Source organism: Ochlerotatus camptorhynchus, unplaced genomic scaffold (genome assembly GCF_037179485.1).
Source record: "Ochlerotatus camptorhynchus isolate MF236.1 unplaced genomic scaffold, CSIRO-AGI_Acam_v1.1 ptg000062l, whole genome shotgun sequence".
NCBI lineage: Eukaryota > Metazoa > Arthropoda > Insecta > Diptera > Culicidae > Ochlerotatus > Ochlerotatus camptorhynchus.
The window spans coordinates 7,662,973-7,685,793 of NW_027040552.1; the positions used below are offsets into that span (position 1 = coordinate 7,662,973).

The 22,821-nt window shown below is 39.6% G+C and overlaps 1 protein-coding gene across 1 annotated transcript in view; it reads left to right on the forward strand.

Moving 5' to 3' along the window:
• The first annotated feature begins 2,559 nt into the window (after positions 1-2,559).
• The window catches only part of LOC135696833 (headcase protein-like), a 396,033-nt gene continuing 375,771 nt past the window's right edge, over positions 2,560-22,821 (forward strand). Inside the window, exon 1 of the mRNA XM_065216348.1 lies at positions 2,560-4,924. Within this exon, the coding sequence (XP_065072420.1) occupies positions 3,972-4,924 (953 nt within the window). The 5' untranslated portion in view covers positions 2,560-3,971. The remainder of the gene's footprint in view (positions 4,925-22,821) is intronic.

Sequence of the window (22,821 nt, forward strand, 5' to 3'; positions counted from 1 at the left end):
CGCTTGTGTATCGTGTATTTTGCGAAACTCGTTGTTGTCGTTGGTTCCTGGTTTGAATGGATACACAAATTTGAGCAACGGTATTATGTGATATGAGGGGCTCGGTGGCCTTAGAGCAACCGTTTTTGCTTACTGAGAAGAACATCATGAGTCTAATCTCAGGCCCATCCACATTCAAGATTCGTCAATCGTTTTATTTGTTAATATGACTACATGGTCATAACAGCAACTCGGTGATTAAAAAGGTGCTCGTCTGCCTAGTGGCAAACGTTTTTGCTTACTGAGCAGAAGACCGTGGGTTTAGTCCCAAGCTCCTTCGCGTTTTATGATCGTTAGGACATCAATTCAGCTTATCGTTTACCAAAACGAACCCTGCTGCAAACCCAACCCTCTTATCCAACATCCCAGTGATTCCTCGTGGAAGTGCAGAGGTGTTCTCGGCTTCCATCAAAGCGAGTGTCATGTCAACACAATCCTTCCCATTCCTTTCTTGACCTGTGTTCGGGTGCAGCCGGCGCTGGTATTGCCTAATTTAAGATCACCAGTTTTTACACATTAAGGATGATTGCTAGTCCCAAGCATCGTCTATTGGTTCTCTGTGTAATTACAGCTGATCTGGCAGTAACAGAGTAGCAACCGTGGGCGGTCAATCAAGCTCAAGCTCAAGCTCAAGCTATAAAAAGTTTATATTTTGAGCTCCCTAACCATGGAGACCACCTTAATTTCACTTGCATCAAAACACTTTCCAAAACATATATTTACCCACCACACCATACACATAAACCAACGGTTTGAGTGCAAACATTTTTGTCTATTTAAATACAGCTTTGGGACCATTATTGTGCAATGTATAAAAAGTTAATTTGTAGAATAGATGTTTAGAGGGATATGAAACATGTGCTACAAAATTGGTTTCTCGAGTAACGTTGCTTCTAATAAATTGTCACGCATTGCGCATTTCAAATACCTACATAATTAAGTAATTGACAATAAGGTGACTCCTGTGTTACTGAGCTCAGCATATCAACTTTTTACTCAATAATTCGGGCTGTGCAAGAAAAAAAGAGCTTCGAGGATTGTTAAAGAATGCATAAACACAAAATTTATACTGATAGTAATGAAGCATTTTTCTTTATAGTTATCAAGTGCCATTGGACGTTACTGCTGAAACATTCAGTTCTATATTAATCAGAGAATGCATATTTGAAAGTTCAATATTAAATATTTGCATATAACTTAAAACAACATTACACAACAAGGTATTCAACCTGAATCCAATGACAAGTATATCCCAGTACACAAACTCTGTCGAAGACAGTATAGATTTATGTACTGAAATAAATGAGATAATCCACCACAGCCCCCATTAGTGAAAACCCCATAAGCTGTGGGTATCCTTATTCGTGGATAGCCCGGCAATAAGGATCCGGAAATAAGGAATACCAGCAATAAGGAATCCGGCAATAAGGATTCCTGACTGTATGTGGAATTAAATGGAAGATAACCTCTTTTTCTGTACTACAAAAAGTTTATATTTTGAGCTCCCTAACCATGGAGACCACCCCAATTTCACTTGCATCAAAACACTTTCCAAAAAATATATTTCCCCACCACACCATATACCTAAAACTAAGAATGTATACACACAAAATTTATACTGATAGTAATGAAGCATTTTTCTTTTAAGTTATCAAGTGGCATTCAACGTCACTGCTGAAAAATAAAGTTCTTTATTAATCAGAGAATGCATATTTGAAAGTCCAATATAAATTAACTTAAAGCAACATTACACAACAAGGTATCAACCTAGTCTCCTGGAAACATCTTTGTTCACTAAAAATTATTCGCATATACATTGTGTGAGCACCATTTTAAATTTAACTTGAGAGCCTCACTTAATTACACTTTGGGTCTGTATCAAATTGCTACAAACAAAGGAACGAAAAAAAACTATCATAAAAACAACGAAAAAATAGCATCTCCTCCAAAAAGTTGCAACCACGAATAATAGCTGCAATTTGCTCCAGAAGCCACACTCCCTACGCCACAATCACCACCACGGAAAAAGGAAGCGAAACACCCACCCACCACCGCCACCCATTTCTCCCGTCGCATCGGGTTGGAAATCACACAAGGAAGAAAGCTTCATTCTTCCTTCATTGTACCGAAACTGAAAGGAAACGGAGAGAGAGCCATACCGGCATGTACGCTCTCACTCTTTCTCTGTAGCCGCGCACAAATTCAGTGTCAATGCCGGTTGATGGGCCGTAGCCGTAGCTCACTGCTCACGATTGTTTTGCTGAGAGCGAGTGAACATGAGAGAACGACCTGCCGCTATGTATACGTTGACGTTTAGCACCCGGCAGGGGGAATCCGAGCGAGCGTTCACACGCGGTCACCCATCCCACTCGCCGGGCCGGGTGGTTGGAGGAACTCGCCGCCTGCCTCACACATTCAGCGATCCATCGAGAGCGAGAGCACTCCACGGCTATAGCTATATACCCAACAGGCATCGATCGCCGCACGCTTAGTTACGTTTTCGCTTTTCACCGAGCTAGAACAGCAACGTCGAGAGTGAGGAACCGCGTGAGTCAGGAACGTCGTCGTCGTCACCGTCGTCGCGTGTGAGAGTTACCAACAGCGCGAGTGCTACGTCTGTAGAGAAGACTTTTGGAAGACACGATACAAGAGCGAGTGAGTGAGAGTGTCGTCCGCCGTGAGCAGGGAAGAAGAGTGCCGTGCTTCCGTCGCTCTGTTGTACGAGCGTTGTACTCCTGCTGGAAAACCGCGCGCTTCCCCCTTTGCTTGGGTTAAGGCCAGGCAGGAAGAAGGTTGTAGCACACCACACACAGGCTATACCTCTACACTACACATTCAGCAGGGAGTCCACAGGCTCGAGTCGAGTTTCGCTTTTGGCAGTGTGTTTTGTGGCGCTGTGCAGGAAGGAAGTGTGTGCTGGCGTAAGAGCGCACGCGAGAGTATAAAGGCAAAGAGCAAGAGTCTTCTTCAAGCAAGCAATCGAATCGAGCAAGTATAGCAGAACTGAAAGTGAAAATAGGCCTGTCTGGGTCCAACCTCCCTCCGGTGTTGAATATATCTGTTTGATGGTACCGAGGCCTACCCGTGCCTAACCCCCGCCCCCCTCACAGCTCTGCCGTGACGTTACGTCGAAGAATAGGCCTTTTCCGAGTTCCAAGAAAACTTCTGGCCTTCTTTTGTTTTTGCACGGTCGTGAATGAAGTTATGCGTAGTGTTTTCGTTCCTGTTTTGGCCATCTGAAACCGTGTGGAAGGACTTTGAATTTCGAACGCTGTTCGGAAATTTGCATCGACAGGGAAAAACTTAAAAATAGATTCTCCAATTTTTGTGATCGATGACAGAAAAGGAAGACAAGTGATGAAAAACAAATGCCAAAGTCCAACACCTCAGTGATAACGATTTTTCACGTTTTTCTATCGTTTTCTACTGTGTGCTGCTCGTGAGCTCTCAGGGATCTCCTCTGTGTTACGACAACAAGTCCCACCAGAAGAAGAGGGAACAAACCAAGCGAGAGTGCTGGAGAATAATATTAGCTGCTTTTGCAGGAATTTTCGGTTCGGCAGAGAATCGGACGGGCGAAAGAAGAGGAAAAAACTAGGGCAAGTGTATTTGAACTACGAAAGGGATGTTTTTGATCCGAAGCTGCAGCGGAGCAGCAGGATGAAGAGTAGTAATTCCGAAGTTTGTGCAAGTGACTGACAATAAAAACCAGAAGAGTGTGAGAAAGTGATTGGAAGAATAGTTAGAACCTTGTATTGGGAAGAGCAGTGATGAACCACTAGACTCGAAAGTGCGTTTAAACGGTTTTTTTTTAAATTTTCCCTTAGAACCATCTATAATCAATCAAACCTTTCGAGTGTCCCATTCGAGGGACCTCCCAAATCGCGAAAATAGATACCTTAGCGTTACACCCGTACCACCCGCTGCTCCTGATGGCGCCTCGGCGAGGAACCGTTGGTCCGGCGACGGACCTGTTTGGGGTTCTCGGCGGTGAATCCGACCATGGGTTCGAGAGTTCTCAATCGATTGACGGGTCCGGCAGCGAGGGTGCCCACATGACCCGCTGCTGTGTCCCCATCGGTGACTGTTTCAAATCCTCGCCGGTCGATTTCGGTTACATCAATCTGGAAGACCTACGGGACTGCGTTCGCGTAATTTGCAACAATGACAACTGCACCGCTGGCCAATTCATGCACCGCGAGTGCTTCGACCACTGGGAGGAAGGTGTCCTAAACTACCTCAAATCGATCGGCCGAGCTCGGTCCTGGTCCGAAAAGCAACGACAGCAGAATCTCTGGACCAAGAAAGGCTACGACCTCGTGTTCAAAGCCTGCTCCTGCAAGTGCAGTCGCGGCCATCTCCGCAAGGATCTGGACTGGTTGCCACCAACCTCCCTGTTCCAGTCCCGCATGGATGACGAATCCGCCAAGAAGAAAAAAAAGAAGAACCGCCAGAACCAGAAACCCACCCTGGCCATCTCGACCAGCCCCGGCAGCAACTCGAGCAGTTCCTCCAACAGCCCAAATGCCGGCAACACCGCCAACTCAGGATCCACCCTGTTGAATACCCTCAAACTAGCCGACCACTTTGCTACCTCATTGATACTGAACACATCCGGCGGAAACGGGCACCACAATCCGAATGGGCACGGCGGTGGTGGTGGCGGTCGCCAGCGGACCAACTCGTTGTCCTCGTCCAGCAATGGATCCAGCACGCCACCGGCCAGTTCGACAACGTCCGGCGGTGGTAGCGAGTGCCAGAGCATTTCGCCGGTGCACAGCGGGCTGGGACTGAGCGGGTGCTCGGTGGCGGCCACGGCCGCAGCACTGGCCAACCTACCGCTGACGCCGAAGACCAAGGTGGAGATTTACTCCGAACGAGTGAGGTGAGTGGCAAATTGTTTTCATTATTATTATTATTATTATTCGTGTTACTGTGCGATGGCAAAGTGTGCGCGGCATTGCGAATGGAAATTCCTATTGGAGTTTCAAGTGCGTGCGGGGCATCGTGTTGGCATCGGGTATTGGAATGTTTTGACAAAGTGATTGATCTCAATACAAGTGTTGACGAAAATTGAGTGTATCGACAGAGCAAGTTGGATTCACCTGTCGTGGGGTGAGCAAAGTTCCAACGAGAGTTTTTTTTTCGGTGTCTGTTGTTTCAAAAATTGAAGATTTTAAGGTGCGTGATAAAAATACACGTCACTTTCACGTGATCGAGTTCCGGCGAACGGTCGGCCTTTTTCGGTACATTTTACGACTCTCCTGCCGCTGATGTGCAGCTGCAGGGTGTTTTAGATGGGTAGCATATGTTGCAGGTAAAATCCTCAGCAGATTTTTGCCTGTGAAGTACAAACAGAAAACTTTTTTGTTTTTGCGTTTCTGTAAACGCTTGTCAATGGAAAAGTTATTCATGACAAAACTGGAATTTTTGATGAGCTTTAAAATATAGCTAAATGCATTTTTTACAAACTTGTAGGAATCTGAATTGTTCTTAGACTGCTTTTAAATTGGATGTCATATATAGTAATGCATTTCGAACACTTAGAGACCAATAGCTACCTGGGAAAATTGCAATGCTGGCAGTGAAGTAAATGTTCTAATGAAAAGAAGGAAGATTTTATTATTTTGGGTAACATTTTATTTTTCACCAGCTGAACGTCACTAAGAATCTTAAGAAATAATTTATATGTTCAAGTTGAAATCAGGATAATAAATATTGTGTTGCATGCGAACAACAATTTAGTATTACAGTCAAATCTCGATGCAACGTAACATTATTTTTCATTACGTAACGATGTATAGAAGTTACGTTATATTGAAGCAAATTAAAAATTAAATATGTTTCATAACTGCCTATGACAGTCATGAATTGTTTGTTCTCCTTGTTAGTAAATTAAGCTTTTCTGCGCACATTTTACTCAATAATTTTTTTTTTTCAAAAACAATCCTTAAATTTTTATTTTTATTTTTTATATTAATTTGCAAAGAGGTCAATTACAACCCAAATCAATTTAAATATATCCTAAACGTCAGAACTAGTTTTCGAGAACATATATTTTCTCAATATTGAGATCTTCAAGTAGTTCCGTTATACCGAGATTGTCTTATATCAAGGTTTTACTGTTCCTGCTAAGCCTAAATTGCGTGTTCAGATTCAGAGCTGGTACCGAGTCACTTTTTCAAGCCAACCACTACAAAGTCTCCTTTTTAAGGCCAAGTCACTAAAGTCACCTTTTCTTATAATCGGTCACTATTTTCAACTTTTTTAGCCGGAATTTATTTCAAGATCATTCTTTGCTTTGTGACGTTTGATCGTCTTTCTCTATCTACAGTCTATCTACTCAGTTTTCGAAATAAAATTTCCTGAGTTTTCCAGGTTTTTACAGAAATTTAGTGGATAAATTCCAGGCTTATAATAAGAAAACTATTATATTCGCTAAAAAATGGTTTTTTTTTTGGTGAATCAAAAATAACAGCAATTAACGAAAACGTTTTTAAGACATGGCAATCAGTTTTAAAGAATCAGCTTTACAATCAAATCCATTGAATGTCGAACTTTAACACTTACTTAATTTCTCACCTTAATAAAGCAAAAAAAAATTTACTTAATTTGAGTGAGTCCAAGATCTAAAAATATTCAAAGTCTTGAAGTTTCGTATTCCATGTACAAGAGCAAGATATTGAAAATTTTGTTAGTGTCAGAATTAAGGAAACAAATAAATGATTTATTTCAATTTCGCTTAACAACAATTGAAGGAACTTCAGAGAGGTTCCAAGGATTGCAAGGAATTGCTGAGAATTTCAGTGAACTGCGGGAATATAAGTGACAATATGGGGAACTTACTGGATGCTTTAAGAACTTCAAAGCGGTTCTTTTAGCATCCGAAAAATTTCGGGAACTTTCATGAAGTTCCAAGAATTTCAAAGAACTTCACAGGTTTTAATCGAACTTGAGAAATATAGAAAATTTGAGAGGTATTGTTCAGAAAAGCTAGATCTAGAGGGGAATTTCAGATCGTACGAGCATTTCCCGTAGCTTTAGTCCGGACTTTTGGAGCAGTTTAAAGATCTATAATCGTAAATTAATAAAAAAAAAATCTGGATTGTTCCATGATGTACTGAAAAAAATAATCGAGGAACCTTAAGATGTTACGAGACTTTCAGGGAATTACAGAGACATTTAGAATTCAGAAATATGTCAGGAACTTCACAGAAGTGCAGAAAATTTCAGGGAAAATTAGAAGTGTTAACGGGAATTCCATATATTTCTGAGCAAACCGAGATCTTCAATAGAATTGAAAGCTATAGGGAAGCTTTGAGAAAATCAAGACAGATCAGAGAATCGAAGGCCAGTTCAAATAATTTCAAGGAAATTGCAGAAACCTTAAGGAAGTTTCGAGAAACTCAGGGAATTTCCGGAAGCTTTAGCAAAGCTCCGAGAAAATTTCTGGAAGGTGATAAAAATTATATGAGCCTCCGTTAAACGTGAGAGTATTTTAAGGGTGTTAGGGGAAATGGATGTAATGTCTGCCTAAAGGCACCTAATTTGGGCCCACACATAAATTCAGCAATCGACTAAATTTTAAATAGCGACCAAAATTATCCATTAGTACCGTCCCAATGAAGCGTTCATCTAGATAAAATTGATAAATAGCAGATTTTTAGCGATGGGCCCAGTCTTAGATCCATCCGCCAACATTAGAGCCATTTTCTTCTATATAGTGGAGGTTTCAAGAACGAACGAAAATTTAGCTTAGATGATTAGAGAACATCAACAAAAATCCATTAATTAAAAAAAATGCAAGAACTTTTAGCAAGCAGCGATATCTTCAAGAAATTCCAGAGAACTTCTAAGAAATTTAGATATTTTTAGATAGTTTCATGATATTCAGCGAAGCTTCGAGTACTTCGAGGACGATCAGAACTTATGGAAATTTTCAGGGACGTACAATGAGTTTCGTGAAATAGTAGGATAATAGATTGATCCAAACGCTTCAGAAGCGTCTGGGAATTATTAATCAGAAAATTTTCCGGAACATTGAAACAAAATTAGAGAACTTCTGGTGAGCATCCAGATAATTTCAGGAAAAATTAGTGATTTAAGGCTAAGTTCCGTGAGCGTCTAAAGAGTTTATAAAACTTAAGGAAAATTGTGGAAACTTCAAGGCAATTAAGAAACCTTTTGCGCAGATTTAAAAACACCAGAAGTCTGGTTATGAATTAATCTAATCTAATCTAATCTAATCTAATCTAATCTAATCTAATCTAATACAAACGCAGCCAGTACAAGAAAGCATCCTGGAAAATGATTAGGTTAGATGAGGTCTAGTCATTTTTCTTGTCTAATTGATGTTTACAGCATATCTGAGATATTTTTTTTTTTTTTTTTTTTTTTTTTTTTTAACTCTTTATTTGTTCCAAATTCAAAATAAATTACATTTCATTTTAACCTAGGTGCTCCAGTTACTGCAGTAACGTACCAGCCTTAATTGTTATGATATATATCTAAGTGTTTTTACATTGTTCATGTCTTGGCAATTCAGTATTTTAAACAGGTTTTTTAACCTGCATGTCAGTATAACAATTGATATCTTAAAACTAAAAACTAAAACTAAATCTTATCTAAGTATAAAGGGAATTAATCGTTGCAATTGAGGATTGCAACGATTTTTGCCTGAAATTATTCATTATTTTGTTGGACATTTGTGCTAAAGTCTCAACATTCGAAATTCTATGTACTTCGGTTGTACTGTACCAGGGAGGCAACTTCAAAATCATTTTCAGAATTTTGTTCTGAATCCTTTGAAGTGCTTTTTTCCTGGTAGTGCAGCAACTAGACCATATTGGTACAGCGTAAAGCATGGCCGGTCTAAAAACTTGTTTAAATATTAGAAGTTTATTCGTCAGGCAAAGTTTGGATTTCCTGTTTATAAGAGGATACAAACATTTTATATATTTGTTACATTTGGCTTGAATGCCCTCAATGTGATCTTTAAAAGTTAATTTTTGGTCAAGTATTAATCCAAGATATTTCACTTGGTTTGACCAGGAAATTGGAACTCCGTTCATAGTGACTATGTGACTACTACTAGGTTTCAAAAACGAAGCTCTAGGCTTATGTGGAAATATTATAAGTTGAGTTTTGGAAGCGTTGGGAGAAATCTTCCATTTTTGTAAATAAGAAGAGAAAATATCTAAACTTTTCTGAAGTCTGCTGCAAATAACACGAAGACTTCTTCCTTTAGCGGAAATGCCTGTGTCATCAGCGAACAAAGATTTGTGGCAACCCTGAGGCAAATCAGGGAGGTCCGAAGTGAAAATGTTATACAATATAGGCCCAAGAATGCTACCCTGAGGAACTCCTGCTCTAACAGGTAGTCGATTAGATTTGGAATTTTGATAATTTACCTGCAGAGTTCTGTCAGTTAAATAATTTTGAACTAATTTAATAATATAAAGTGGAAAATTAAACTTTTTCAATTTAGCAATCAAACCTTCATGCCAAACACTGTCGAATGCTTTTTCTATGTCTAGAAGAGCAACTCCAGTTGAGTGGCCTTCAGATTTGTTTGAACGAATTAAATTGGTAACTCTTAAGAGTTGATGAGTAGTTGAATGCCCATGGCGAAATCCAAACTGCTCATCTGCAAAAATTGAGTTCGTATTGATGTGAAGCATCATTCTATTCAAAATTATCTTTTCAAAAAGTTTACTTATTGAAGAAAGCAAACTTATTGGACGGTAGCTAGAAGCTTCAGCTGGATTTTTATCCGGCTTCAAAATTGGAACAACTTTTGCATTTTTCCATTTATCAGGAAAGTATGCCAAATGGAAACATCTGTTAAATAATTTTACCAAGAAAGACAAGGTACTCTCTGGGAGTTTTTTGATGAGGATATAGAAAATTCCATCATCACCTGGAGCTTTCATATTTTGAAATTTTTTAGTTATAGACCTTACTTCGTCCAAATCAGTCCCCCAGGAATCATCAAAAATATTTTCCCGAGAGAAAATATTCAGAAAATCCCGAGCAACCTGATTCTCAATAGGACTAGTAAGACCCAAACTGAAATTATGGGAACTCTCGAATTGCTTAGCAAGTTTCTGAGCTTTTTCCAAATTTGTGATCAAAATTTTACCACCTTCTTTAAGCGCTGGAATAGGCTTTTGAGGTTTTTTCAAAATTTTTGTGAGTTTCCAAAAGGGTTTGGAACTCGGGTCTAATTTAGAAATATTATTTTCAAAAGTTTTGTTCCTCAGGGCAGAGAATCGCTTTTTAATTTGTTTTTGCAAATCCCGCCAGATAACTTTCATGGCAGGATCGCGTGTTCTTTGATATTGTCTCCTACGGACATTTTTAAGACGGATCAAGAGCTGAAGATCATCGTCTATTATAATTGAATCGAATTTAACCTCGCATTTTGGTACTGAGGCAGCTCTTGCTTCAACTATAGAAGTAGTCAGAGATTCAAGAGCATAATTAATTTCATCTTTGGTTTGCAAAGGAATGTTTGGATCGAAGTTATATTCCATAAATGTTCGATACTGCTCCCAATCAGCTCTATGGTAATTGAAAGTAGAGCTGTTGGGATTACAAATTATTTCTTGGGATATTTCAAAAGTTACTGGAAGGTGATCAGAACCGAAGTCAGCATGGGTAACCAATTGGCTACAAAGTTGACATGAATCAGTTAAGACCAAATCAATAGTGGAGGGATTTCTTGCAGAAGAAAAGCATGTTGGGCTGTTTGGATATTGAATAGTGTAATAACCTGCAGAACAATCATCAAACAGAATATTACCATTGGAATTGCTTTGAGCATTATTCCATGAGCGGTGTTTTGCATTAAAATCACCAATAATGAAGAATTTAGACCTATGACGGGTAAGTTTCTGGAGGTCACCCTTGAGAAAATTCTTTTGCTGGCCTACGCATTGGAATGGCAAATAGGCAGCTATAAACGTAAGTTGTCCAAATTTTGTTTCAACAGAAACCCCCAAAGTTTCAAAAACTTTGGTTTCAAATGAAGAAAGAATTTTATGCTTGATTCGTCTATGAATAATGATGGCAACGCCACCACAGGGTCCATCAAGACGATCATTTCTATAAATCAAGTAGTTTGCGTCCTTCTTAACCTTATGGGCAGGTTTAAGGAACGTTTCAGTTATAACGGCAATATGCACGTTATGAACTCTTAAAAAGTTAAATAGCTCGTCTTCATTATCTTTAAGAGATCGAGCATTCCAATTTACAATATTTAATGCTTTAAAATCCATTACTGAATTTTAAAGTCATGACAATATTATTTGCAAATTTTACTCCAGTTTGAATAGCATCAAACATGGAGTTAGATTTAAGCATATCAGAAATCATGTCAATTAATGAATTCTGTAAAAATTCCATTTTGGGGGCAGTAATGCTTCCTAAGTCAAAATTGTCAAAATTTCCATTAGAACGTTGGTTAGTATTTTGATTTCTACCCGCTGCAATAGCAGCATAGGTAGCTCCATTAACTCGCTGAACATTGTTAGCAGCGAGGGGAGTAGGTACAGATGAAACATTTGAAGCAGGGGAGATATTTGTACCTACGGGTACGAATGTAGAATTTGTTCCTCGCTGACCGTTGTTAACAGCAGAGGAATTTGTACCTGGTCGGAAACGTGGAGCGTTTCCTACCTGTCGGTTAGAACGAGATTGTAGGATCGCTTTGCGAGTCTTACATTCCCAAAAATTGGATTTGTGGTTTTCACCACAATTTGAACATTTAAATTTCTTAGGATCTTCCTTCACAGGACAGTCGTCCTTTGCGTGAGAGGAATCACCACAATTCATGCATTTAGCTGGCATGTAGCAATTTTTAGTTCCGTGACCCCATCCCTGGCACTTACGGCACTGGGTGAGGTTTTGGAAATTTCCTCCAGTCTTCCTGAAGTGTTCCCACTTCACTCGGACATGGAGCATAAGGCTAGCTTTTTCTAAGGCCTTAAGGTTGTTTAGTTCACTAGACTTGAAGTGAACTAAATAAAAATCATTAGAAATCCCGTTGCGCGAATCGCCAGGACGGGATTTCATTTTCATTTTGATTACTTGGAGTGGCACAACTCCAAGTAATTTTGCCAGTTCATCTTTGATCTGATCCAGGGATTCACCACTGGGCAGTCCTTTCATGACAACCTTGAACACACGTTCAGTTTTGGTGTCGTAAGTAAAAAATTTGTGCTTCTTCTCAGTAAGATACTTGAGAAGACATTTAAATCCGTCCAAGGTTTCAGCCAATACACGGCATTCACCCCGACGTCCAATTTGTAGTGAAAACTTAACTTTCACGAAATTCAAAAGTTCCATGCGAAGAGCATGGAAATCGGTAGTGGTTATCACAATAGGGGGAATCTTTTCCTTCTTGGCATTAAGCCGGGAAAGTTTACTAGAATTTTTCTTGGATGATGGATCATTCTCATCATCCGTGAGCAAATCAAATTGATTACTCAAATTAATTTCATCAGAAGGGGGGTCAAGAGTTTGCCCCTTTCTTTTGCGTTTAGGCGCCATGGCGGCAGTAAATTTTTATCCAAATCGACTTCCAAGCAGATTACTATAAGAATCTGAAGGATCGAAGAGGAATTTTCCAAATCGATATCCAAGAAGGATTACCTCGGGTAGGGTCCAAACAAGGATCGAAGAGGAATAAGAGTTGAACAAGGTAGAAAATTTTTACAGGTTGAGCACTGAAAAGTGCTGTTAAAATTTGTTGTAGCTTTAGGTAGTAGTAACACTTCCTTCAGCAAAAAGCAAATAGATCCGCACGGCAAGAGAGCACGATGCGGACTGACATATCTGAGATATGATATAAACATCAATACGGCCAGGCCTACTGCGTTGTATTTGCCGCAAAGATGGTTCTTGGAAATGAATGGGAACATTTCTTGAATCTACAGGGGTGGAAGGATGCATACAACATACCGTACCAAACGCTCCGAGTTAATATGTGTAGTTGTGTGTAATGTGTAAATATTTGTACAATATTGAAGAATTATAAAATAATGCAATGGAAGGATCTTACCGAATTTTCTCCTATGTTTTTTTTTTGCGATTAAAAGTTTCGTTGGATGCATCCGCTCCTTGTTTATCATGGGGTTTGGGATGCAGTTTCTCGTCATTGCTCGTGGTTATGTTTAGTGATGTGATGGAGAAAATTTCTTTCCAGGAAAGTCTGGCTATGAATTAATGTAGACAATTTAAGGGAAGTTCCGTGAACTTCAGAAGAATATTGAGAACTTCAGTGAAAATCATAGAACTATATTAATTAGTTCGATGTGATTCGAAGGTAATTGCGGGAGCTTAAAGAAGATCCAGATATTTCAGAAAATCTTCAAAAAATTCACAGAAGTGCAGAGGTTTTCTGAAAAATTTCGAGGTCTTGATAGAAGTCTACGAAACTTGAGGGAAGATCCGAGAACTTCAGGATTTTTCATGCAAATTAACAAAAGGCGGGAGCATTTCAAAGAAGTTAAGTAAGCTCCAAAAATAGGGGGAATATCAGGGGGAGTTCCATGAGTTTCAGAAAATAAGCGGGAAATTTTAAGAAGTTCCCACATTTTCAGAGAGCTTCAGAGATGTTAAGAAAATTATTGAGGGCTTCACATAAGTTCCGAAGCTCACGGAAGCTTAAATATTTTAGGAAAAGTTCAATTAAATTCAGGGCAGTACAGCAGCTTCATGAGAACTGCAACCATTTTAGAGAAATTTCGAGAACTTAAGGAAGGGTCAGAGAACTTCAGAGCAGTCTCACTAACATAAGATAAATTGCATTAATTTTAAAGGAGTTTCGAAAACTTTAGAGAAGATTCACGATCGTAAGGAAAATTGAGGAAAATTTGGGAAGTCCGAAACGGCTCAGGGATGTTTAAACATTTGATTAGAAGTATTGTGAGCATCAGGCTAGTTTCTCAAACTACAAAAGAACTTCCAGACAGTTTCATTAACTTCAGGAATGTTTTGGGAAGTAGTTATGAAGACCTCAGAATAGTCCATTCCAAATTCAACGGAGATTTCTCATGGAAATTCACTTGGAGTTCACCTCACCATTTGATTTGTATTCTGCCGAAACTCTCATGGAACGCTTCTCTGAATTCTCTAAAAAATATCACCAGGATATACTTAGAATATTCCTAAAAATTTCGTTGGAACTTTCCACCGAATCAAATTTTCTTTGAATTTTTATCAGAATCACCTTGAAATTATTCTCAGTAAGAAACCCTATAGAATGATTGACAGAATTTTCATTGAATTCATTTCAGTTTTACTTTTGAATCTCACTCCTTTCCGTGGCGTTTAGAAGCGAACCAGCCTTAGGCTGAAAGCCTCCTAAATAAAGATAAATCAATCAATCAATCCTTTCCGTGGAATTCTACTCATATATAAAGTCTACTGAGAATTCATTTACATTTCTTCTCACAAATTCCTTACATTTCTTATCATAATTTGTTTGGCAAACTCTCCTAGAATTCTTTTCCGAATTCCTTTGAAGCTCTCCGGAAGTTAATCTCAGGTTTAATTGTTAATTAATTTAAATTAGAGTTAGTTTAATTTAAACATTAAATCTAAAATTCCTCAGAACTATCTTGAAAGCAGATAGCACTTCTCATGTTTTCTCAAAGATTTTTTCCCAGAACTCCCTTGGAATGAGGCCCTTAGAAATTATAATAAAATTCCAATAACTTAATAACTTTTAAATTCTGAATTTCAAAACCTTGTTCAATTTTAGAATTTTGGAAAATATGCATACTCCGGAACCGAAAAAAAATTGCAAGCCTTTGATTTTTTTAAATATGTTTGTTGCTAAAGATTAGTCCACGCTGGACCTTTAAAGTTCAATGTGTTAATAAAAATAACGAGAAAAATTGAATATTTGCATTTTAAAATGCATTCATTACTTTAAAGTATCCTTTGTTAGAAAATTATGAAATTCCCTAAGATTTCCAGGTGTTTTCAGTAAAACATAAATTCCCTGAAGATTCCCGGGTTTCCAGGGTTTTCCAGGGTACATAAGTGTTTATGAGATACTGATTGAAGAAATATAAAACAACAATCATTCAAAGGCTGGCTAAAAGTAAATTGGCACGTCCAAAAAGACCTGTAATTCGTAAAAAGTCCATTAGCGGTTGCTTTACAGTACGCCTATTAAAACTTCAAAGTTACAGCATTAGATGGTTACATTTCTCCTGTTCGAATGAAATTTCGAACCTCCCTCTTGATGGAGCCCATCAGCGCCCGCACAGTGGAAACGGACATGGAATCAGCGCATTTCTTCCATTTTGCCCGCATTTGCTGGATGTCCTTGACTGCACCGCCGCTTCGTCGAAGTCGCTGCTTTGAAATTGCCCAGAATTTTTCGATTGGTCGAAATTCCGGGCAATTCGGAGGGTTCATTAGCTTGGGGAGAAAATCGATCTTGTTGGCAGCATACCACTCCAGAACCACCTTGGCGTAGTGGCAGCAAGATGATTTTGCCCAATGCTTACGGATGAATGGCAATACACGCTTTTTCAGGCATTCTTCGATGTAAACTTGGGATGTTATCGTCGAGATTGTGACGAATGGTTCCGTTTTCAGGCCACAACTGCAAATCGCTTGCCAAATCATGGCCTTCTTCGCGAACTTGTCGGCAAACACGAGCTTGAATCTTCCCGGCACATCCCCACGTCCAGTCGCGATGTAAAACTTTTGACCGAGAAGCTGCTTAAAATCGAGTTTGACGTATGTTTCGTCATCGATCAAAGAGCAGCGCTTGTGTTTCGTCAAAACACGGTCCTACAAGAGCCTTGCACGCTTTTTGGCCACGGAAGTCTACTTCATGTTTCGGTTCGGATGTTTACTGGCTTTTTACGACTTGTATCCTTCCCTGACAGGGATGTTCCGCGCCGTTTGAGCATTGTACCTTCTGGTCACATCTCGGATCGAAAGACCGGGGTTGGCTTTAACGCACCTCAACACCTTTATGCGCAGCTGACGATCCCTGGTTCCAGTTTTTTCGTAGGTCCACTGATTCCTTTCCACACTCAGGGATTCCTTTTTGGTTTTGAGCACTCGATAAACTGTTGTTTTCGGCATCTTCAGCACTTTAGCCAGCTTGGAACCGGACCATTCCGGATTTTACAGTTCCGTTTGACGTTATTCCTGAACGCGATCGACTACTTTGATCAAACATACTGAAAACACTTTTTTTTACAGCATTGATGGCTACCAGCCCTGTAATTATCACTTTTGAAATTGAAATGGAACCGAAGTGCCGTAGATTTTAACGAAACGACTGTTCTTCCGTACTCAGTTTTATTTATTGGACCACACATCCTATTTAAATTAAAATCTCATCAAACTTTGGTAATCTTTAGATCAAATCTTAGTCAGTGTCGTTAGACAGTTGTTGGTGAATGACGATGAAAACATGGTCGGTTTGTTCACATTTTCTTACCTTGCGAGACAGGGATCTCGCAGACTACTCGATAAATTTTGCTGATTCTTCTGCTGCGATGTAGAAATTAATTATCTAAAATCTAGCTTAGGATTTTACATCTATTCAAAATTTTCGTTTTTTACGCAAGTTGTCCATAAATCTTCTTAACAGTTCTGAAGTTTGCAGATCCTCTCTTAAGCACTTTTAAGATTCTTGAAGTTCGAAGAGCTTCTGAGCAGTGATGGCATAATCCACACTCATTTTTTTCGCTCTCAAAGGCTCTCAATATCATGCGTGATATTGTAATAAAATATCCAGCATGATATTGATATCATACGCTCCTTAAGCAAACCCCACACGCATCAATATATTGACGCGAAGGGGAATTATTGACAATAATATTGATGATGTGAATTCAGAAATATTGTCAATCTCGATGTATTGACGTCAATATAAAGGGTGTCCACGATGAAATTGCCACACACAAAATTGATTCGCAAAATTCGAGTTTTCATCCGATTGCCATCAAATTTTCAGGGATTGAGAAATAACTATTAAACTTCATTTTACCATTTTACTCGTATTTTATTTACAGTCCATACGCAAATGCCCGCACCTTGGCCTTAACCCCGGCCATAAGATTCTGCACAACCTGTGAATCAACCGTTTTTTGCATGTAAACCCATACTTTCTTCAGTTCCTCGACTGTCTTCACTACCTTAGGTCGTTTAAGAAGGTGCTGCTTCATAATCGCCCAGTACTTCTCGATGGGGCGGAGCTCCGGAGTGTTGGGAGGGTTGAACATTTTCGGCGCGAAATTGACCTTATTGTCCGCATACCACTTCAGCACGTCCTTGGAGTAGTGGCATGAGGCCAAATCCGGCCAGAAGATTGTTGGGACGTTGTGGGCCTTCAGGAGAGGAAGCAGCCGCTTCTGGAGGCACTCTTTTATGTACACCTGTCCGTTCATCGTGTCCTGGGTCACGAAAGGTGCACTCCGCTTCCCGTACGTGCAGATGGCTTGCCAAACCAGGAATTTCTTCGCAAATTTGGACATCTTCTGAGTGCGGACATGCTCCGGAACGCTCAACTTATCCTTGGCCGTGAAAAACAGGATGCCGGGGATCTGTTTGAAGTCGGCCTTCACATATGTTTCGTCGTCCATGATGCAGCATTCAACTTTCGTCAGCATGTTGAGGTACAACTTCCTGGAACGGGTTTTGGCGGACTTGTTCTGCTTCTCGTCGCGATTAGGGGCCTTTTGTACCTTGACAAGACGAAGCCCAGCCTTAGTTTTGGCCTTCTGGACAAAACTTCGGCTTAGGTGCAGCTTCTTAGCCACATCCCTAACGGAGGCGTTCGGATTTCGGTTGAAGGCCCCAACTACGCGGTTGTGATTTTTGGTGTTGTACGGAATACTTTTTCCTTCACTTCTGGGCTTCCGATCGGTGGTCAACCGTTCCTCGAGCCGCTTAATCACTCGCAACACCGTGGAATTCGCAATTCCCAACGTTTTAGCGATGGAACGATGCGAGAGATTCTTGTTCTCGTGATGAATGTGCAAGATTTTATCACGCACGAGCTGTTCTTTCGACTCCATTTCCACGAGTTTTGATCACAGGACTTTAAAACTTGCAGGATGTAAATAATGCACTATGAACTAAATCCACCCAAATTTTCATTAAATTCTACCCAACGGTTAAAAAGTTAGAGCAATTTCATAGTGTGGCAATTTCATCGTGGACACCCTTTAGAATGTATTGACAATACGATTATTGTCAATAAAAGTAATCGTGTAGGGTTCACTTTTGATATTGCGAGACTATTCGCAACATGTAAACTTGTAGCTACGAGTTCAGTAAACACAAAAATGATTCCGTTGCACATCGTTTTCTTAGAGAGATAAAGCATAGCTTGCTATCTCTCTTTACTCTTCACTCATGCCAGACACAAAGCTACTGCTGCCAGTGGTGATGGAAGTTTCGGTTCGTGTTCGGGTGTTCAGCAAAAATCTTGAAGTTGAAACTCACTTCAGTTGGGTGAGAATTATAGCTAGTGAGTTTTGTAAGCACGACAGCTACCATTTCACAGCTTGTAATATCACCCGGTGTTCTGTTTACGATAATCAAATTATATTGTGCTCATTGCTGAGATTTCATATTTTGATACTATCCCAATAATGATTCTGAAGAAGTTTAGTAAACACCAGAGAAGTCTTGCAAATTTTAGAAGAAATGTAATGAGAAACTCTGCGAAATTCAGAGAAGGACAGGGATTCTCATTGTAGTTAACCTTTGCGTGCCTAACGTTTAAATTTGCATTGATTTCATAATTCAATTAGTGCTGAAAACACTATTCCTTAGTCTTATTCTGTTGTTGTGCATTATGTCGAGAGTCTATTTAAGTATTTCAATCCGTCAGAAAACAATTGGATCAATGCATTGTTCAGGAGTTATTCCGGTTTCCGTTGGGGTCACTCTGGGTCGGCATTTGGCTTTACCGTTCTGTAATGATGTAATTGGACCGTTGAACCACATTGGGCATTTCGGAAAATTGGCCAACTCTCAACAAGAATACATCATATTTCTTGATTCTACAAAACTTGGTCGGTAATGACCTTATTGACAGTCCACTTTCTCACTAGCCCTCCCAAGCATGTTCCGGAAATTCTCAACACCACCTCCAGGGAAGTGGTCAATTTTCGACAAAGACCAAAGTCCGTCGTGCGACATAGCAAACTTCATTATTTTACAAAACTTGGCCGGAAATACCTTATTGACAGTCCATGGTCACACTAGCCCTCCCGGGCATGTTCTGGAGCCCACGGGGAAAAGGCCAATATTTAATGATTTTACTAAGCTCAACCGGAAATGGCCTTATTAACAGTCCACGGGCACACTATCCCTTTCGGGCATGTTTCGTAATTGCTGAGAAATGTGGACTCTCAATAAGGCCATTACCAGCCGAGTTTTACAAAATCATGAAGTTTGATATGCCACACGACGGGTTTTGGATCTTGTCGAGAATTAGCCACTTCCCCGGGGAACCAGAGCATTTCTGTGGGCACCTGAACATACCCGGGAAGGATAGTGTGGTCGTGGACTGTCAATAAAGCCATTACAAGCCATGAAAATCATAAACTTTGATGTGTTACACAACGGTTTTAATTCTTGTCGAAAATTGGCCACTTGCCAGTGGTCTTTGAATCATGCCCGAGAGGGGTAGTGTTCCCGTAGAACATTGGTCGGGTTCAGAGTGATATCTGTCGTTTCTGTAATTTGGAACGTGAAACCTCGGAACATCTGTTCTGCAGTTGTGGTGCATTACACAAGCGTAGATCTAAATTTCTTGAAAGTATTAACTTACAACCTAGTGTATTTGTCAGCAAATCCTGGGAAGGTAGTTGGTATCATAAACCATTTTATACCGGACTGGGAAAAGATGTGTCCAGGCAATTAGCCGTCCACTCGTTAAAAAGTGATCGGTTTGCATGATACAAACAGCAAACCACAAAAGTTCAACTAATAGACGCAGTGGTTTTACTCTCCTCCCAAAAAAATGAAGTCAATTACGGGCCATGTTTTGTAAAATGATGAAGTTTGATATATCACACGACGGGCTTTGGTTCTTGTTGAGAATTGGCGACTTGGGAAGTAATGCCGCTGGGGAGGCAGCTCCCACACCTGGACCCTACCTATCGACCCATCAACTCATAAACCGGGGTATGAGTTGATGGGTCGATAGGTAGGGTCCAGGTGTGGGAGCTGCCTCCCCGTTTAATCGATAGCTCTAAAAATTGGCCAAGAGTTCAGGGATTTTTTCTTAACCACAGGGAACTTCAAAAACTTCACGGACTTCTAAAAAGTTCAGGTAACATCGTAGAAATTAATGAAACTTAGAAGTCCTGGTTACTTCATAGAGCTTCAGAAAAATTCGTGGAAACTCAGGGAGCTTTGGAAAAGTTCAGCAAACTGCGTAGAAGTGGGAAATCGATTTCAGTTTTGGGATCTTCGTAGAAGTTAATCATAGTTTATTATCAGGGAAGCTCATTATTGTTCGGGGATCTTCACATGATTTCCGGATACTTTTTTGAAGCCTCATGAGCTTGGAATAGTTTAGGGAATTACGTGAAAGTTCAAGAAATTCCATACGTTGAACTCCGCGGAAAATCAACGAGAAACCTAGAAGAGAAGCAAACTTGGTAGAAGTTTTGGGAATTTCGTAGCATTTGGAGAAGCATAAAACTTCATATAAATGCAGGGAATTCTGTAGAAGATCTAAAAATTAGTTCAGCAAACTTCTAAGATCTTCAAGGATCCTCGCTTCAGCTTAGGGAACTTCGTTGCAGTTTGTCAGACCTTAATGAACTTCTTGGAAGTTTTGAAAACTTAATTTAATGTCAAGGAACTCTCCAGATGTTCAAGAATATTTGTAGATGATGGAGGTCTTTCCAGAAGTAATCATATAATTACTAAAGATAGGGTTAACTCCCCCATTTCCGGCATATTAAACACAACCCGCACTCAGTCTTTCTTAATCTAGCGCAGTTTAGCACCAAACGGAATGTTATTATTACTGATGGCTTCCAAATTTATTTACCTTTCCGTACGTAAGATTTGATAAAGAGAATCCAATCGTTGAGATATTGTCAAAAGTCTAACACTGCTTCTTGACTCCAAAATTGGCCTACGGATTCTAAACTCGGCCTAACGCATGAAACGCCATTGAAACGCCAATGAATTCACTTCGGCCTATCGGATGTGTGTGTGTGTCATCCTCTATCCCTCACTTCGGCCTATCGGATGAAGATAAAAATTGATTCGGTCGGAGCTCTCATACCACGCGTTCTCATTGACTTCGTTCGGTAGCTTATTAATTGACTTATTAACTCTGATCTCATGAATTTATTTTAAGTTTTCTGCTCGACAGGCCTAAAATGGACGATTAGGCCGAAGTAGTTCTCTATAAAGACTGCAGGTTGATGCAGGTGGAGAAAGTATCCAAAAGTACTACAACTAATAGAAACTGATGCAATCTTGAATGATGAATCTGTATGTTTGTACCTTTTCTATAGAGAAGACTGGTGATTTAGCTATTTTGTCAAGAATTAACACTCCAAGATAGTGGTTTAGAACATTGAACATTGATCAAATCCAAAAAGCTTTTGTAGAAATAAATTCAAATAGTACCTATCTAGTTTCATACAAGTTTGGAGTTCATTCCTTTCGATTGGAATTAAAGTTAAATTTTGGACTTGAATCTCAATTTTATATCTAATTCCGTGATATTAAAAGTTACCCAAGTAATCAAAAGTTCTGATAAAAGGCTATTTGTGGCTTAAGCAGCTTGGTTGAAGGTGGTCTTTAGAATTCTAAGCAGCCTCATTATTAAGTCGTTATAAGAACTTGAAAGTTCCGTTACCAGAATTGAAGAGCATTCTAAGCAGCTTCTGGCGGAACCTGAACGAAACTTTTAGAAAATAAGTTAAAAAGGTGATGAATTTAAAATTTGTATTTGCCCACTTGGTATTCCAACACACTTGTGGCGCAATAAAGATGCATTGTATAAATATATGAATTATGATTTATTTGAGCCACACATCATTTCATATTTACCTACATAAATTTTTGTTCTTAAATCTAGATAGAGCTGGAATTAGGGCCTAACAGCTTTTGTAAACAATGACTTCAATCGATGATTTCTATAAATTCAAGGCTCGCCCAAGCAAACCAACCTCCTCATCGGGTAGGGAAACACTTTCCCTATCCTATGGTTATGTTGGTATGCGTGGGTGTGCCTTGAATTTCTAGAAATCATCGATAAAAGACATTGTTTACAAAAGCTGTTACGCCCTAATTCCAGCTCTATCTAGAAATATACTTGTGCGGATTGCTTCATGTGGGCTATGACGGACCTTTTTAGAAACGCAGGGAACTTTTAATATACTTTAAAGTTGCTAACCAGGTCCGCTGGAAACTTGTTCGGAACTTTGTTGTGGCCATATTTTCAGCTTTGTGGAACTTTTTTTTTTTGAACTACAAGTTGCTAGAAGTACGCATCGGAACTTTTTGGAGACTGAAGTTCCTCGTGAGCTTTCTATAGCTTCTAAAGTAGCCAGAAAGTTGTGTTGGAACTTTTTATGCACTTTATGGAACTTGGGTTTTATCGTTGAATGCGGAACTTTTGGTTGCTTGGGAACTTTATTTGAACTTTATGGAACTTGCAAGTTCTGTCGGAACTTCAATTGAACTTTATGGAACTTGAAAGTTCTGTCAGAACTTTATTCGAACTTCATGAAACTGGAAGGTCTTCTTCTTTTTCTTTTT